General features: G+C 34.2%; 1 protein-coding gene across 1 annotated transcript; it reads left to right on the plus strand.

Annotated features, from left to right (window-relative positions):
* The first annotated feature begins 1395 nt into the window (after positions 1-1395).
* Positions 1396-4599, plus strand: LOC136202939 (alpha-1,4 glucan phosphorylase L-1 isozyme, chloroplastic/amyloplastic-like). Its single transcript, XM_065993937.1, has 5 exons — positions 1396-1705; positions 3035-3210; positions 3293-3474; positions 4071-4150; positions 4326-4599. Exons 1-5 carry the CDS (start codon positions 1699-1701, stop codon positions 4505-4507), a joined length of 627 nt encoding a protein of 208 aa, XP_065850009.1. The 5' UTR covers positions 1396-1698; the 3' UTR covers positions 4508-4599.
* Positions 4600-20288: the final 15689 nt, after the last annotated feature.

Raw genomic sequence — 20288 nt, forward strand, 5'->3', positions numbered from 1 at the left:
TCCTGCGTTTTCCATGAATTCACTTCGCGTAGTCGATGAATTCGCGGAGATTTGCGAAGAGAACGAGCCTGAAACTTGATGATCTACTTCGCGAATCGATGAATTCGCGACGTTCTGCGAAGAGAAAGAGTCTGAAACGTATGGATCTACCTCGCGAATCTATTAGTTCGCGAAGTCTGCGAATAGATCCTTACGTTTCAGACCTCGCAGACTTCGCGAAAGCATCGATATGCGACGTAGATAGTCACATTTCAGACCTCGCAGACTTCGCGAAAGAATCGTTATGCGAAGTAAAATCACCTCTTCCCATACACATTTACATTCGCATGCTTCGCTAATTTTCATTTCGCGAATCCAAAATCGTCCTTTTTCATAACTAACGCGGTTAATTTTTTCTGTAGATGGTTGAATACGTAACATCCCTTTCTGGAAGGCGGCGTACTGGGCTGCAGGGAAGATGATTTTCCTTCCTGTATAGGGATGAACTTCCCCAAGATTGACACATTCACTCCTAAAATGATTCGTTAGGAGAGATTGTGTCAATCTCGGGGTGCACCATGGGACACGTCCATCCTATGGTGCCAATCTTCAAAGTGGACCTAACTTAATCCGGTGCCAATTTTAAAGCGGATGAGTAATCTTCGTTTCAAAATTGGTACCGGATTAGTTATTGTGGCAATCTTGTTGTAAATTTTGATAATGTTATGATTTGAATGTTGTTATTGTGGCAATCTTTTTGTAAATTTTGATAATGTTATGATTTGAATGTTAGAATCCGTTGTTGTTTGCCCTTTTTTGTTATATACTACTTCGCGAATTAGCTTCAAAACACATCCAGGCTTCGCATATGCGAACTAAATTCATCAAGCAAACCCAAACATTTACTTCGCAGACTTCGCATAGTATGGAATATGCGAAGTCAGACGGGATGGGGCGAGCCGCGCGTAAATATTGAGGGTATTTTTGGAAAGTCACACAAAATGAGTCTAGATATGTAATATGTTGAGTAAATGGGTTAAATATGTAAATGGGCCTCCCATTTGACCTAGTTTTGTAATTTTCCCTTAATTTTAACCCTGATTTGATCCTTGACAATCTGAACCTGATGCTGCAAATTACATACTTCATTCTGGAGTTCCTATATGTTATTTAAGCAATGTATGAAGACAATAGTTTTTCAGATGCAGAAATTTAATCAGTAAATAAATACCTCCATATTTGATCAGAAAAGAGAATTGATTATGCATCAGAAACAGAATAAATAGATAAATAAAGAAAGAAAGAAATATATATATCATGGGATGGTGAGGTTGAATGTCTATCACTACAACAAATTAGCCCTATACCAACGGTTTTATAAATGCATTTCCAAAAAGCGTCCCTATTAGAAATTTAAAATCGTTGAATAAACTTACTATACCTCTTGCACGCGTACAAAATTAAATATTTTTATGCCTTAATTCCACTTTTACCCCTGACATTTCCAGCTGTTTTCTCTTTGATCTGATTATCCACCGATCCAGTATGACTTTTCAGCAAGACCTAATCCAATTTCAGTTCCAAGAAGAGGCCGCCATTCATCCATCGATCAGCCGTTCATCGTGAACGACTATTGAGCATCCCTTGGAACAACGCTCAAATAGTACTCTCTCTTTAACTCTCTCTATCTCCCTGTCACTACCGAAGCTAGGTCTAACAATGGAGAGTACGAATTCTTACTGATTTACTTATTCCATTTTTTTTTGTGTGCCATCTTTTTCGATTATGTTATTTCCGGTTATTCTTAGATCTCGTATTGTGATTTGAGTGGGCAAGCGTTTTGGTTTTTGATAATTGGGTTCATCCTGAAGAACAATTATTAATTCTTATCGTGGTTATGTTTCATTGGAATTTTGAAATCGCCATTTGAGTAGCTTAAGCTCATTGCTAATTGGATCTTATTCTGAATTTGTTAAAAGTTGTTTGTGAAATTGATGTTGAAGAAAGAGATCATAGGGATGAGAGCCTAAAGAGGTGGACAGAGTGAAAAGTCCTATGTTTCCTGGGCTTCATGTTGAAGTTTAGCTTTGGGGAGGATGTAAACCTGTTAAAATGTTGAAGAAAGAGATCATAGGGATGTAAACCTAAAGAGGTGGACAGAGTGAAAAGTCCTATTCAGAGGTATTGTTTATTGTTAAAATGTTTCTTTAATACCTACCATAGTAGTGAACTGTTGAATTGGTATGGAGAATGATCAGGTTGTTGTAACGCAATTAATAGGTGAATTAAGATTATCATTTAAAAATTGATAGTATTCGAAGTATTCAATATTTAAAACAGTCTCGGTAAGTGAGTTCTTCCCTTCTAATGAAGTTGTAATTCTAACTTGATGTAAATCCGGTATATAGTTTATGATATTTTGAATCTTAATTGGGTTTGTGCTATAGGATAAAGCTGGACACTAGAGATTAGCAATTCAGTTCGGGTGTGTTAGGCTCATTTCTTTCGTGAAGATGGAGTTTCCTGTCCTTCTTCCGTTAAAAGGCAGTGTAACTGAAGTTGTTTTAATGATTTTGGAGGTGTTGTTTTAATAATTTTCCTATTAACTTAAGTTTTTTGGTATTTGCTACCAGAGTCTCTCACAGTAAGATGAGTATGTATAATATACACTTCAAGTCTAAAGAGTTTGAGTTAAACGGTTTAAAGTTGATGTATTTAGTTTGTCCAAATCTAGTTGTGTATGTCACATGCTAAGTAGGAGCAATGCCTTTTACTCTAGATGAGTGGATGTTGCTATTCCTTCGTGCTTTCTAGTAGTATCATATATCTATGTTTTCTTAAGGCATGTGTGGCTTTTTACTTGTAAGGGTTTGAAGCAGATAACATCTACGATGAACTATACAACAGAAATTGAAGATTACTCTACTTAAATCTATATAGAAATGTATAATTCATTCAATGATTTGTATTTTTCATATGGAATTTGTTGCTACTGCACAGAGTGTTCGTAGAATCGACCTTGCTTGTTAGTTTGATTGTCCTTCATTTTCCCCAGAACAATCCGACCTCCCCAAGGCATTTGTTGCTACTGCACAGAGTGTTCGTGATTCACTCATCAAAAATTGGAATGCTACTTACGAGCTCTATGAGAAGACTAATTTGGAACTCTCCGGGGTCTATGCAGAGGCGTTGCAGAAACTAGGTCACAATCTAGAAGATGTAGCCAATCAGGTCAGATGTTTAATGTTGCTGTATGCAATTTGCTTAATTAGGCATTCTAATTCTAACTAAACAATGTTACAAAAACTTACAGGAGCCTGATGCTGCACTTGGTAATGGGGGACTAGGACGTCTAGCCTCTTGCTTTCTGGACTCCTTGGCTACATTAAATTACCCAGCTTGGGGATATGGACTTAGGTACAGATGTGGTTTATTCAAACAACTAAATACAGAAAATGGACAGGAGGAAGTTGCAGAAAATTGGCTTGAGGTGAGGTACTTGTAGTTGAATTCAACTGACAGATTGAAGAATGTGTTTTCAGATGGGGAATCCATGGGAAATAGTATGAAATGATATCTCTCACTACAAAAAAAGTAGTCTTTCCCAATATCATATGCATTCAAAAATTGACTTTAACAAGAATCTTCCATTCTCATTTGCAAGTGCGTACCTGAAAGTAAATGGTTTGGACCTTGCATTTTTTTTAAGAACCTAGTTGTACATACATGAAAGTAAATGGTTTTGTGCTTCACAATTCTTCAACTTGACAGGTTGTTCTCCAATGTTTTCGATTTTTTCTTCTAGAAATTTGATTAAGCATTATTTATTTATGTTTTTAATTTCTTATAATGTGATAGTGGAAGTTAACTATTGTTTGCAAATTGGGAATGTGTTTAAGTGTATATTATATGGAAATAGATATGGAAACTAAAAACAGAAACAATGATAGTTATATGGAAATAGAAATTACAGGAAACATCAAGTGATATAATTGACTTCAATTTATCTGTAACATATGATATCGTCAAATTCGGCATCATAATAGGTTAGTCACGACTTCAACTTCATGGTTGTATTTTTTCCCTTGCAGGTTCTGCACTTGCTTTGAAGATATTTGGAGAGTATGCCCATGGGCTCTCAGTAGAGGCATTAAGGATCAGTGTCTGAAAGGTATGTCCTTTGATATTCAGTATGGTTGTTTGCTGTGATTCTGAGCAGAATTTCAATACACTACAAAAAAAAAAAAAAACAGTCTTCCCAACACTTTAATAGCAGCACTTTAGTTAAAACAGAGAAGGCCTCTCTATGCGATGAAAACTTATCTAGACAATTCTCCTCCTGCCAGAGATTTTATTGGAGCTCTTAAGGAAAATTTATATTCGAACTGGAGTTCCAGGTTTGATTGCAGTAGTGAAGAAGGCTTCTCCAAGTAGGGGAATTCTCACAGAGGACTTTGATCCAGTAAATATGTCCCTTTATTTCATATGCATAGTGAAACGTTTTTGTATTAATAGATTTACTTTCTAGTGGACTAGTTTTGATAATTGTTGTAACAGTTATATCAATTTGACAATTTTGGATATATTGTATGAGAAATGAATATTGATTTCATTACATAATATATGAAAGTATATTCTTAATTTTGGATAAAAAATTTAGTTGATTTGATTCATTAAAACTATTTTGTAATTATATATTTTATTATAAAAAGTATTGAAATATTTATATATGTCACATTCAGATTTGAGCAAATACTGCAAACGTATAATCAAAATGAGTTATTGTATCAATATCATAATCATAATCGTGTCATCAGAATGACTTTGTTAAGATAAAATTTAAAATTGAATAATTTTATTAAGACAAATTGAAATTGATTGACCATTTGAAGATAACCATAAAAGTTTAGTGATCAACAGTACATTTAATCCGGTGAAATCTCAAAAAAAATTAAGCAAATTGACGAGTATATAGAAGGCTAATCAAACTTTTTGGACAAATTTAAGGAATGATCTATTAAGAGCAATTAAGAAAGAGATAAGGTGCAAAAATAATCTCAATGTTGACAATTAAAAGCAATTTTATCTTTAACGCCTAAAGCGGTGCAATTTATTTCTAACGTTCGCAGCAAAGCAAATTTATCTCTAACATTGACAAGTTGAGTCATTTTGAGAAATAATTCATCAAACTGCCTTTTCAATCATGAATTTTGTTATCTATACTTCACATGTGCGTCATTTTATGGAGAAAAATTAAAATAAAACAAAAAAAAATATTGTATTTTCTACAAATTCGACAAAAATTCAAATATTTCATCAAATTTATAAAAGTATTAATCTCCAATTTAATTATTAAATCACAAAAAATACGATTTTTTTAGAACCAACTGATATGCAACCGGTGCAGAATAATAAATAAAATATCTGTATTTTATAATTATGTTTGAAATTGACCGAACTTATGATCAAATTGGCCCTTAAACTTGACATGCAATGTCAATTTAACTCAAATCAATCTTTGGGTATCAACTCAATCCTTAAAGTTAGCCTTAAAGGTCAAATTAACCCATGATCAAATCAGCACCGAAAGTATAGTATATTTTTTATATTTAAAGTTTATCATGTTTTCATTTTGATATCTAATTTTTTTTTATGCTTAGAAGGTGTTGAAACCTTACTAATAAATGAAATTTCTAAAAATTTCTCGAAATAGGAGTATGGATTATGAACAATTAATTCTGATAGAAATCCTCGAAACAGAGGTAAAAACCTCACCAAATCTCTTTAAATAGTATTTTTTTAAAACACCCTAAAAATAGTATTAGTGCACTGACGCATGTTGTATAGAATTTATTCTTTTATTTCATTTAAATATTTTTTTCCAAATTGTTAGCTAATGAAATAATAATATTTAGTAATAAAAAATGACACAAAATTGGATATATTTTATTTATAAAAAGAACATAGCTAATTTTAGATAAGGATTAATTGAATTTATAATTTAATTATATTAAATTATTTTTTAATTTTTCTTTGCCAATGAAATCTATTATATATATAAAGTGCGGAACAAAAGTAACACTTGTCATAAAGATAGAGCATCTACTAATCCATGTGGCACAATATAAAAACAGCTGCTGATGTGTCATTTTCTCCTTAACTCATTTTTAAGTTATTAAAAGATTGAAAAAAAAACAATCGTGATATGAATTCAGTCTCAGAGCATTTTAGGGATTCAATTTTCACATCTATTTTTGAAGTAGTTCAAGTAGAGATAAACTCAAATCCTTCTCAACTAATTCAGCTTCAAAGACACCCTAATAAACTCAACTCCTTCCCAGCTTCAAAGATAATCTAGGCCGCTCTTCATCCGTTTGTCCTCCGTCATAATGAGAAGAAATTTGTATCACTAAATAGCAATTTGGAAGCTGTCGTAGTTGATACTTTTGTTCAACAGGTATCACTGTAAAATTGAAGTTTCGAATGTTCTATTGTAGATGACGGTGACAGACTGCTGTTAGTACGAATTCCACTTTCATAAATACTTTGTGTATTTATCTCTTAGTCTACAGCTTATCCAGTAATTCATTTACTTCAATTAGGATTCTATTATGATAGAAGTATAGAAGGATTAGGTTTGGTAATTGTATTTATATAACCCTAATCCTTGAGATCAATATACAATATACTTTACATTAAACTCTCTGAATCTACATGGTACTAACAGATACAACTATCTGTATTTATGAACAATACAATATTGCAGTCAGTTTTGTTCGGATACTTTCTCTTCTCTTTCTCTTAGTGAGGCTAACAGTGGCGTCCCTTATTGTTTATGATAACTCGGAGAAAAATCCTTGATCGGAGCACTTCCTTGTGAGGCGCCGTTGGGATCGGCCGGGGACACTCCAATGCCAAAGTCAGTAAGGAAGATCAAGAGAGCAAATTGAATTGACAAAGGGTAAGTAAAAGTGTACCTTGATAGCCTAGGGGTGTAGGCTATATATAGCTAGGAAGTCGTAACCTTCAGCAACTAGAAGGTCTCCATTAATGCTCCATTAATGGCGGTTACTGGTTACCTTTAAGCTGGCGGTTACTGGTTACCTTTAACCTGGCGGTTAGCTAATTGATAGCTCATTAATGGTCTTTATGGCCGAGTCGGCGGTTAGCCGTTATTGTGATGAATCAGGTGAAAGAGGAGATTCGCCTCATAGGTTCGCCAGCGGATCTCACTGAGCTGAACCGTGAAGATCCGCCATCCGGTTCTTCTTGCGGCGTTCTCAAGGTGAATATCCCTTTTTGGTCCTTGGGATAATATTCTGTCAGTAAGATGAATATCCCTTTTCGTATTCTTTGATCCGTCAAGGCGTATGTACGCTCTCCTTGAGAGCTATGGCGGGTCTCCGCTACTCGCTCTCATCGGGCGTATCTCGCCATGGTCCACGTGGCGTGGCATAATGCTAGAGACTCCTTCCTTTTCCTCATTATTTGCATATTCTCCCCTGCATTAATTATCATTAATTCCACATTAATCATGTATAAATATCTCTTTTAGAAGGAATAATGGTTTGCCATTATTTCTATTAATTTTCCCTTATTCCTTATTCAAGAATAATTTGGGTTGTTATCAGAAGCCCCCCCTAAAGGTATAAAAAGCTCTTTAGGGCTGTCTAAATGGTGTTTTATTTTTCTATCTTGGAGGAAAGTGGACCCGCCCTAGATGGGGGATCATATATGGAAATGATGCGCCTTTTGGTGCTTCCTTATGCGGGATCTTATGAACAAGATCTGCCCTATGTGGGATCATATATGGATATGATACACTTTTAGGGGATTTTGCTTCTTCGTGGATAGGTGGCCAACCGTATCCATTGTTAGCCTCTAGGGGCTTCTTGAGAGTTATATTTCCTTTAGAAAGGGAATAATCCGCCCTTTATGGGACCATTTGTTCCTACGACATAGGATTATGATTCGCCTTAGGGACTTCTTTTGTTCAGTTCTGCCATATTGAGGAGAATGACCCGCACTTAGGGATCAGTAAGAATGATCAGCCATTTAGGGACTTTTGTGCATTTTGTGGAGGCGAGACTTTGTTATTTCTATGATGAAGATGCGGATTCATTACTTTGATGAAAACGAGACTTCATTGTTTGGATAAAGACGAGATTTCATTAATTGGATGAAGACGATAATTCATGAATTGGATGAAGACGAGGCTTCATGAATTGAAAGAAGAAGAGGCTTCATTGTTTGGAGATGAAGACGAGGCTTCATTACTTGGAGATGAAGACGAGGCTTCATTGTTTGGAGATGAAGACGAGGCTTCATTACTTAGAGATGAAGACGAGGCTTCATTACTTGGAGATGAAGACGAGGCTTCATTGTTTGGAGATGAAGACGAGGCTTCATTACTTGGAGATGAAGACGAGGCTTCATTACTTGGAGATGAAGACGAGGCTTCATTACTTCGAGATGAAGACGAGGCTTCATTACTTGGAGATGAAGACGAGGCTTCATTAGTTGGATGAACCCTTTGCTTTCCAGAACTATTTTTACTAATGCATTATATCTTTTAGCAAGTAATTTTCTAGAATCTGGTTTAGGATTTCTCCGATTGTTTAGGGTAGGTGGCCAGCCGTACCCTAATGTGTGAACCTTTGTGAAGGTTTAGAAGCTGTTCTATTCCTTCGAGAGGAAGTAAAGCTGCTTAGGGGATCAACTTGCTACCTATCTTTGAGGTGAAGCGATCCGCCCGTAGGACTTGTGAACCCTTCTTTGGGAAGGGAGTGAGAGAGTGTAAAGTCCTTGCGTCCAAGGAATGTTTTAACTCTTTCTCGAATGGTGATCATCTAAAGATGGATCTGCCCATGAGAGTGTTCTCCTATCTTTGAGGAGAAAGTTGAGGGTGTAATGATCTCATGTTTGAGACGATTTTAACCCGCTTTTGATGGTGGTCAATCCTTTTCTTGTCTTTGAGGAGAGAGTTGAGCTCATTTGAAAGCTCCTGAGGGTCTGTGCTTCTTATCTTTATGGAAAGGGGATCCGCCCGTGATGGGATCAATTGTCCTATCTTTGAGGTAATTGATCCGCCTGTGGAACTTTTCATTCGCCAGCCACTGGGCGTATATCATCACTAAAAGCTAGGCAAATGAATATAAGAAGTATGGCGAGAAAGAATAAATTATAAAATGTAGGATACTATAACAGTTTAATGCACATATAAGAATATGTAAAAATACTGATTTTTAGGCCCATGGTTCCGCCTTTTCCGAGCAACTAGAACCGCATCCTCAATGATGTTTAACTTATGAGTAATCACATCTGGGCTTACTCCTGTGGGGATCTCATTCTCCTATGTAAATATGCTTTCAAACTCAATGAGAACTTTTTTAACATCCTCTTTGATCTCAAGTTTTAATCCTTTCGCGATCCGCACCCGCTTTCCATCAGCAATAAGGAGCGTTTCTGTGTCGCCCAAAGCTGTAGTGACAAGTTAATATTTCTCACCTTCGTCCTCTTTGGATTGTGGGCGGATTGATAGTGACGCCGAGTATAAGTCTCTTTAGCCACCTTTTGGTTCCCGCTAATCATTACTCCTCCTTTGCTGGTGGGAATGTACATTGTCAGATGACGGATGGAAATTAGGGCTGCAACCTCTGGCCCTTGGTCTGGATAGTGTGACCCGTCACTCCAATGATGTCAACAATGGTTGTTTCTATTTGGATCGGATCAACCTTTAGTTTGGCGAATGCACCTTTGGTGATGACATTGCGAGAACTGCCCGTGTCTTTACTTGCTTTATTTTATCTCCCATCCTTGAATCGCCATTGTTACTACCAATGCATTTGCATGTGGAGAGATTACCGGACCTGTTTCTGCAAAAGGAGCAATGGAGGGATGTTTTATCCAGAGCGGATATTTTTGCTTTTTCCACGGGTGGCTGATACACTGGTCCATCTGCTATGACATTAATGACACTTTTGAATTTATTTTTGGGATCTGTCTTCTGCTTGTCATCTTGTTATTTGTTATTTTGGACAAAGCTATCTAGTTTGCCAGCTCCCAGCAAGCTTCAGTGTGGTGGCCAACCAATGTGGTGGCCAACCTGTAGTACGCTTTGGCGTTTCTTCCAACGGTTACATGCTCCCCTCCTTTGGGTTCGGGATATGTAATGTCCCGCTTATATTGAATCTTTTCTTTTATATTGTGGCAAGTTGGAAGCTTTAAACATTCTGTCCGCTTCGTACCCTAGGATCCGTGCTGTGAATGGCGAATTCATGTTAACTTGATGGCGTACCTTTCTGCATTGTTCTCTTGTCTATATAGAGCGGCATGCACTCGCCTTTCAATCTCATCATTCGTGTGTTCAATGTTGAATCATGATGGTGAAGCCGGTTCTTGATCTTGATCTCGATCATATTGAGGTTATGCTTGGAGATATGATTTAACGCGGATGGATGTTGTCACAACCGTGGGAGCCATTTTATCTAACTTCTGATATCTTGTCTCCGCATCCTTCAACATTTTGCTAACATAATAGATGGAGAACTGCTGACCTTCTTCTTCTTAAATAACCACGGTGCACATATCTTTATCCATGACAGATTGATACAAATGCAGGTCTCCCCTTCAGATTGGTCTGCTCATCAAGGGTGGTTCTGCTAGGAATTGTTTTATACCTTGATATGCTTGTTGACAATCTTTCTAGTATGATGATCCGCACGTTCAACCTCTGGATCTTTCTCACCCATTGTGGGATTTTCATTTAGGCGCTCTTTTCACCTTTTTCCTCGCATGGCTTTTATTTAGGCGCTCTTTTCACCTTTTTCCTCGCAAGGTTTTTTTATTTTATCTGGATTTGCTCTAACTCCTTTTTGGCCAATGACATAGTCAAGAAATTTTTCTGAAGTGACTCTGCATATACACTTCTTTGGATTGAGCTTTATTTTTCATATCAGTGTTTGCACTGGTTGTAGTATTAGCAACTCCCTTGTACCTGTGGGTTAGCACTGAAAGAACTCCAGAAGTGGGGCATGCTATGTCCATTATTAAAAGATTGTGGTAAGTCATAAAAGCTATATTCACTTACCTTGGGGATCAATGGCTTGATCCATGGAACATACTTCATAGCAAAAGAATGTTTGCATTTGCCTTGTTGGCAAATATCATGTATGATGCAATGTCTCTTTATGGAATTTTTAATTCATCTTGGAATCAACTTAATAATTCCTTCGCGTTGGTCCCTGACTCTAGAATGAACTTAGTCAAAGGATAAAACCGAGTAAATATTATATGTCAAACAAATTCATAATAGAATTTTAATCGTGCTTGTTTTAATAATAATATCACGTATAACGGTCATAACCATAAAGATTGCTACTGCACATGAATATCATAATGAATTCTTAATAAATAACCATAATGAGAATGGTTTAAGAATAATGTCCTTTTGTATTTCAATGCGCATTAATATCCAAGATAGCATATTTATTTTAAACGTCATAAAAGTTATGACATTCTATATTGGGTAAGATATCTTACATAGTTGCTATTTACTTGCAATTAATATTGTGCATCCATACATTAATGGCATTCAGAGATCATTAAAGCCTCATTTGAATGAGATGTAATTAAAGAAAGGTAAGTGATGATTTAATAATATAGTTATATATAAAATTACTCTTATATCATTTCATTTGTACGAATAAAATAAAAGAGAAAGAGTAATTTTGGAAGAAAAATACATGTACCATGATTCTCCTCCAATTTGGAGTGTAAGGAAAATTACTCAAAATTCACTCTCACCTACCTTCACATACAATCCTCCAAGTTTTAAGGAATTCTCATGTATATCTTAAGAATTTCGCATAAATTAATGTTCTGATCCGAAACCGACACTTGCACTATTTTGTAGTTAGCTCAGGACATGAAAGTTTTGTTTATCCAATTTGGTAATTCATCAGCCCATAATGGCCTTAATAGTTAGGGACAATTACAGGATAATTACAAATAGACTCAATATTTTCAAGTCTCTTGTGTTGGTAACAGAAATTCTAACAATGTCAAATAAACAGTTTTTATATGAATAGACACATCCTTGTAAAAAAGGGAATGAAATAACTGTTTGACAAAACAATATTCAAAAATATGAATTTTTGATATTAAAAGTACTATATAGGAGAAAAGCCATATATAGATAGTGAATAGTACAAGGAAAAACCAAATATGATTTTTTTGTAATTTCTTCTAATAGTTATATGCATATTCATCCAAAAGACCGACCAGATTTAAATCATTTGTAATTACATGAGCCCTTTTATGATATTTTAATATCAAATGACAAAATCACATTGAATGGATGATTTTTTTTTGTAAATCCCAAGATTACGGGTCTTATACATGCGTTTGTACTAATTCAATGATAATATCATATTACACTTGTTATGCATAAAAATATGAGGGCATAGTAAGCATGCAAGATTTAATGAAAGATTTGTGTTTATGACTTCATCTTTCACAGTTTATTAGATTTATCATAATAACATGTAATGATATTCATAACACTTTATAAGAGTGAGGGATCTCAATTTTCTTTAATTAAAAATGGAATAAGAAAGGGGAGGAAACTTATCTTTTTCATCATAAAATTCCAGATTTAATGTAGAAAACTCTTTCCCACCAATATATGGAGAACTGTATCTTTGGATAGATTTGTTGTACTGATTGAGCCAAAGTTTGAGATTGTGATTTCTATTCTGTTGACTCCATTGTTTTGTTTTTTGTGAAACTCTATACAATCAAGATTTTGTGATCTTCTGTTTGTTAGAGATCCACGATCACCGCACCAATTGATAACTCGGGGAAAAATCCTTGATCGGAGCACTTCCCTGTGAGGCACCGTTGGGATCGGCCGGGGACACTCCGATGCCAAAGTCAGTAAGGAAGATCAAGAGAGCAAACTGAATTGACAAAGGGTAAGTAAAAGTGTACCTTGATAGCCTAGGGGTGTAGGCTATATATAGCTAGGAAGTCGTAACCTTCAGCAACTAGAAGGTCTCCATTAATGCTCCATTAATGGCGGTTACTGGTTACCTTTAAGCTGGCGGTTACTGGTTACCTTTAACCTGGCGGTTAGCTAATTGATAACTCATTAATGGTCTTTATGGCCGAGTCGGCGGTTAGCCGTTACTGTGATGAATCAGGTGAAAGAGGAGATTCGCCTCATAGGTTCGCCAGCGGATCTCACTGAGCTGAACCGTGGAGATCCGCCATCCGGTTCTTCTTGCGGCGTTCTCAAGGTGAATATCCCTTTTTGGTCCTTGGGATAATATTTTGCCAGTAAGATGAATATCCCTTTTCGTATTCTTTGATCCGTCAAGGCGTATGTACGCTCTCCTTGAGAGCTATGGCGGGTCTCCGCTACTCGCTCTGATCGGACGTATCTCGTTATGGCGTATCTCGCCTTGGTCCACGTGGCGTGGCATAATGCTAGAGACTCCTTCCTTTTCCTCATTATTTGCATATTCTCCCCTGCATTAATTATCATTAATTCCACATTAATCATGTATAAATATCTCTTTTAGAAGGAATAATGGTTTGCCATTATTTCTATTAATTTTCCCTTATTCCTTATTCAAGAATAATATGGGTTGTTATCAGTTTATATGCAAGGTAAGTTTTTGTGAGTTGTCAATTACAAATTAAAATTACAAATTAGAGTTGTATGTAATCAGCAGGTATTTCATCAGCTGGTTTATGATACAATTATGTTTTGCTTTGTTTTGTTGTTTAGATGAAAATGTGACATCCAGATAGATATTTGATCTTATGACATAATTTTGTTTTTAGATAAGAAAAGTTTAACACAAGATGATAAATACAATTGCTTAAATAGTCTATGTAAAATATCCTATTACACATGTAGGATTATTCTATCGATTCAATGGAGGTTTAAGGGGCATTTGGTAATTTAAATAGGAAGCAGATCACTCTGATTGACGATGATGGTGTCTAGATAAAATTTCTCTTATGGGGGAGATCAGATTGTTCTGACCAACCTTTTCAGGTATATCCTTACCTTGGGTTATAAACGTGATATTTCCTTTATCATTCTGATGCTTAAATTAATTTCACGGTATTGGAAGTATGCTTGCACTTGATAAACCATGTACAGCAAGTTCAAAATCCTTTTTTATTCAACTTTAGTTTATTTAAACCATGGTCTTCAGACTTTTGTTTTATCTCTTCAAAATCCAAGTTCATTTGAACAATTGAATCTGTCATTTCTAACCAATATATAAATTTTAAGCTATTTTTCATGTTGTCTACAGGTTTTGTTCTCCATATATATTTTCAATTATGTATGATTCATTAATTTTGATTGATAATTAGAATGACTCTATGGTTCTTTTTGTTGATGGTTTTGACATTTGTTAAAGCTTCCTATGACAGATGTCTGGAAAAAAAATTCAAGTTACTATGATATGAATTTTAAATAATTCATCAAACTGTCATTTCCGTCATGAATTTTATCATCTACATTTTACATATGAGTCATTTTATCACACATTAGTAACAGCTCATAAATATATCATTACACGTCGAAATGTTTTACAAAAAAATTAAAAAATATAAAAAAGTTCTAACATATTTCGTCGAATTTATAAATATTAATCTCAAATTCTATTACAAAATGAAAATAAAATATTTTTTTTCTAAAACAAATTCATATGTAATTGGTGCAGAATAAGGAACAAAATATGTTTTATAATTGATGTCTGAAATTGACTCAACTTGCCAAAGTTAGCGGTGCAATTGCTTACAGCGGCCAACGTTAGGGGGGAAATCAATTTTTAGCGTTAGAGGTAAAATTGTTTCTGTCTGTAAACGTTAAGGGTTTATAAATTAGAATTGATGAAAATTAGAAATAACATTCCATAGAAAATTTGTTTATATTTAAACTTTTATTATTTCGGCATATTACGTTATTTCTGTTAGGTGCATGGAATGAAATATAATAAATATTAAGTATTCTTTAAAAGTAACTATTTTTATATTTGATCGGTGAAATGGAATTAGATATACTCTCCTTATTAAGCATTGGATTTAATTTGTTTTATGGGAATTGGATTCAATTAAACTATATTGATTATAAATTTGATCTTATTTTAGCCAAAATTTTAATATTATTGAGTAATTATTTTATTAAATTCTATTATCCTTTTTAATTTAAATATCAATATTGCTTTATGAAAAATTGATATTCCGTGCATAGCACGGGTTCAAAGCTAGTAACTATATTAAACGATAAAATGGGAGAAAATTAAATAAAAGCCAAAACTGCATTAATAAAATAAATCTCTAAAAATCCATCGAAATAGGAGTATGAGTTATAAACAATTAATTCTGATAGAAACTCCTCGAAATATAGATAAAAAAAACTCACTAAATCCCTCAAAATAGTATTCTGCATTGGCGCATAAAGAAATGTGCCGACGACAAAACGTTATGCGATTATGCAGAATATAATATGTATAAAGATATATTTTAGGGGACGTTTGGTTCACTAGGGGTAAGAGAAAAGGAATCAAGAAAGGGAAACTAAAGGAAAGGAAAGGAATAACCATTAATTCCCCTATGTGTTTGGATATGTTTAGGAAAGGGAATGAGGTAAAGGGAATCCAATTCCTTAGAAGGCATGGGGTAATGGCTCAACCTAAAGTGGGGTAATGGCTTAATCTAAAGTGGGTAAAGGGAATGAGTTTTTTTTTTTTTTTTTTGTAAACAAACAAGAACAAATGGAATGAAACGCTCTCATTCCCATTCCCATTCCTAAAGACTCAAAACCAAACGCCCCCTTAGGTATCAAAATATAAACAGGATAAAAGTTCAAGTATTAAAAATATATTATACTTTTCGGACTGATTTAATCATGAGTTAATTTGATCTTTGACGCCAACTTTAAAGACTGGGTTGATACCCAAAGATTGATTTGGACTAAATTGACTCTTCATGCCAAGTTGTAGGATGAATTTGACCATTTATTCATTTTTGCACCCTATCCATTTATGAAACTAAAAGGTGTAATATATCATTTGTCAACTGAACTTGTCCAAAAAGCTCGATTGACCTCCCGAACTTTCGAAGTGTCTCGATAGCCCTGAATTTGTATAAAATGTTCAGTTAGCCCCTTAAATTTGCATAAAATATAAGCAATTAATCACTCGATTGCAAAAAAAAAAAGTAGTTAAAAGTAAAAGATGTATTGCATATGTCTTTAAAACAGTAAAACGATCAAGACGGATTATTTTAAAAATTAAAATTTCAGTTTATGTTAGCTACTGTTTCCTATTTGTTCAAGGCGGGTTATTACAACTCTAATATAGTGAGCTCAGCTCGAAATATTAACGAGCCAATATTAAGCCTACCCAAGTTCAAGCTCGGCTCATTAACACCCCCTAAATATAATATAAGACTACATAAAAACTTGTAATTTAACTGAATTAGAATTAATAAATATAGATTTGTATTTTCACACCATTTTTCTTCCCACTGAAATTAGATATATATGATATGAATAGTTAAATCGTGGTAGTAGTGCTACATTTTTTATCCCCCGTGGTATTCCCTTGACACATGGATGAGATGGGATGGGATGGAATGAATGAATAACATTGAAATAACTAATTACTTTAAAAGCCTAATTTTCGCCTAATCCAATACATGACAAGTTAATTAGATCCAAATTCGCGTAATCCTATACGTGACAAGTTAGTTAGATCCTAATTCTCTTAAAATTTCGCCTAATCATATGCATGACAAGTTAATTAGATCCAAATTCTCCAAGAATTCCTAAATTTAATGATTACAAATTGGATGTGTAAATGATGTTGTCAATTGGTGTTAATTGTTGGATTTAGAATATGATAGGCACCAATTTGCTGATTCTTAAAGAATAGTGATTCAATTGATTTCCTATAGTTTATGCCTAAATTATAACATCGATTCTTAAAATTAAAACAATAACTTTGATCGAGATTTTATATTGAATTTACATTACGGATATAATGGGTTTTATTTATATCAAATAAATAAAAAATGAAACATAAATGAATGAATAATAAATTGGACGTAAAATTTTGGTCAAAGCTCGGTCAATTGTGGTAAAATAAAATTAGACTCGCATAATTTCAATAAAAGTTCAATTCGAAAGGGCTCGTTTCAAAATATTAACAAGCCAATACTAATCTTATCGAGGTTCAGGCTCAGCTTGTTAACACTGACAAATGTAATACAAGTCCATATAAAATTGGAAAAAATATAAATATAAACCTTATGATTTTGGTAATTTTCAAACACAATAAACTGTTTCAAAACGTGACAAACAGGTAACTTGAGGTTCACACCGTCAGCAATGCTAACATCGTTAAAAAAAATATTGACGTAATAGTCAAAGTAAAATGGTCATAGGAATACTTTTTTCTTTCTATTTATTTCTTTGAGAATTTTATTTTTCTGTTATCCAATCATTATTTTACACCTCATTCTTTCTCTATCCATCCCTAACTCCCTCCTCATATTCACTTCTTCTCTCTCCTCATATTCTTGTTTCTCCATTGATGAAGTGAATTGCTCAATACCGCTCCCAAATTACTGTTACCGTTTCCATTTGGACTTTTTTTGTCCTTCTTATAATTTTGATAAAAAAACTAAAAATTCTTTCTCTAAAATCACAAACTCGAACAATAATAATTGAAATTATGAAAATAATTGATATGCGACAATTCGAATCTCGAAAATGGATTATTATAAGTCGGAAACAATAAAATTTACATTTTTTCTCAAAATAAATCATGAACGTAATGCATATTTTTTGTGACGATTAGCATTTTTCGCCACAAAAAATTAGAGAATTTTGTATTTTCCGTCGCTAAAAGGTATATAAGCCCAATTTTGGTCTAGGTGGGTGCTAGATCCGTCCAGCCAATGGGCTGGGCGGATCCAGCACCCGCCCAGCCAGTGGACTGGGCGGATCCAACATCCGCCCAACCAATGGCTTGGGCGGAAATACCACCCACCCAAGCCATTGGCTAGGCGGATGATGGATCCGCCCAGACCACTGGTTGGGCGGGTGCTGGATCCGCCCAGCCCATTGGCTGGGCGGATCTATTACCCACCTAGACCAAAATTAGCGTTTTTTTTAAATTAATTTTTTATTTTTTCAAAAGGGCAAAATTGTCCAAATGGAGACGGTAAGAAGGAATTTGGGGGCGGTAAGAAGCAACACCCTTGATTAACGAGGCCAACATCTTCTTTCATGGAAGTACGCTTTAAACACCTCAACAGATGGTCTCTGTTCTTAGAATTTCAACTTTTTTTTATCACATTGTGATAAAATCACAAACGAATCGTCTACATTAATATCGACTAGAGTTTTATGAAAAAATTTAGAAGCGGGAAGCTTATGCAAATGAAGGTGTTGAAGAACAAGTAAAAGTTGGTTTTGGTAAAAAAAAGATTTGTCTAATTCGAGTCAAGAATAATTATTGCCTACTGTTAGAAATTATGTTCCGAATATAACGGTTTTTAAAACGATAGTTTATTCTTTTCAAAAAAAAAAAATGATAGTTTATAAAGAATCGGTCAGTGGTTATTCCGATTCCAATTTCCTACCAATCTGATTCCTAAATATAAACCAAACGCCCTCTAAATTTACATTTCGGATGTAATGGGTTTCTTAAAATGATAATTTATATCGAATAAATAAAAAAAAAAGAAATATAAACGAACGAATAATAAATTAGACATTAGATTTCGGTCAAAGCTCGGTGAATTGTGGTAGAAAAAATAGACTCGGTATTTCGGTCAAAGCTCGGATCGAAAGGGCTCGTCTCAAAATATTTACGAGCCATATTGACCTTATCAAGGTTCGTGCCCAGCTTATTAATACCCATAAATATAGTACAAGTCTATATAAAATTAGGGAAAGTACAAAAAAAAAATCTTGTGATTTTGACCATTTTTAAAAACAGTCTCGTGTTTCAAAACGTGACAAACAAATATCTTTAGGTTCACACCACTAGTAAACAGGGTCCAAAATGCTAACATCATTAAAATAATGATGAAGTGAAAGTCAAAATCAAATGATGATAGGAATAATTTTTTCTTTTTATTTATTTATTTTAGAATTTTATTTTATTTTTCTCTTCCTGTCTCTCCCATTATGTGATTTTTCATCTGCTTGATTCTATGAGTATCGATGTTCTATTGAAAAAAAACAAATTAGAGGACTTAATTAATAAATAGTTATTTAATAAGGATTAATTTTAAATTTGTACATAATGAACACGATATCACTCACGAGCTCTCAATTATGAATCACAATTCACCTAATTAATTTCGATTAATTGCTCAAAATCAAAGTTTATGTATCAAAATTCTCTTTGAATCCACTAATCAAACAACTCATATGCATGAACCTTATATAAGCGAAAATTAAGATGAAACAAGTGTGAATTCCACAATTAAGTTGAAATTAATTAAATTCAAACAATGATATCTACATTACAAGAAGTCAACCGACAATTCAGTCGGTGATGGGCTCAATTTCATCTTGATGATTTGATAAAATCAGCAACAACATACTCAACAACTAGATTTGATCCCAAGAAAAGATAAAGAATCAGGATTGGACAGAAATGACTCTTACAAAAACTAAGTTGTAAAGACTTGATCTCAGTCTTAGTGCCCTGGAGAATACAACATAAGAAAAACTCCTCACAAGCTCTTAAGAGTAATTTTTTTTTATTATTTATTTGGACTAGTTTTTTCCGCTCGTTTTGACCTCCGTTTTGATTTCAATTATGCCATGTCCGTTTTGTTTGACGTGTCCCCTTTCCGAGCAACCCGAAAGGTATGAAATAGTTAGGACTTCCAGAATTTCACTTGTGCCAATACAATCTGACATATCTAACATTTCCACCACATATACTTGAAGCTTCTCTTCGAATTGCTTAAGACGTGCTCGGATGATAGGACCATCTGGTTAATATATTCGCTCCGTGTAAGAATTTATATTTTTAGCTCCGGTTATATATATATATAACGTGAAATTTCATTCAATTTGGATATAGACTTAATATAATTGTTTATAACATGCGAAGATATTTTGACACTTGGACCATATTTTGACACTTGGACAAACATGTAACAAATCATAAAGTTTTTTTAGCATATAAAATGCATTATGCAAAAACAATTACAGTAAAACCTCTAAATATGAATATTCCATATAGGAATAACCTTTATTT

Source organism: Euphorbia lathyris, chromosome 8, assembly GCF_963576675.1.
Source record: "Euphorbia lathyris chromosome 8, ddEupLath1.1, whole genome shotgun sequence".
Classification (NCBI taxonomy): Eukaryota; Viridiplantae; Streptophyta; class Magnoliopsida; order Malpighiales; family Euphorbiaceae; genus Euphorbia; species Euphorbia lathyris.

Bases quoted from the DNA above. Each gene is read 5' to 3' on its own strand.
- LOC136202939 (XM_065993937.1), top strand. The intron at 3,211-3,292 runs GTCAGATGTTTA...AAAAACTTACAG, and splicing joins TAGAAGATGTAGCCAATCAG to GAGCCTGATGCTGCACTTGG. The intron at 3,475-4,070 runs GTACTTGTAGTT...TTTCCCTTGCAG, and splicing joins GAAAATTGGCTTGAGGTGAG to GTTCTGCACTTGCTTTGAAG.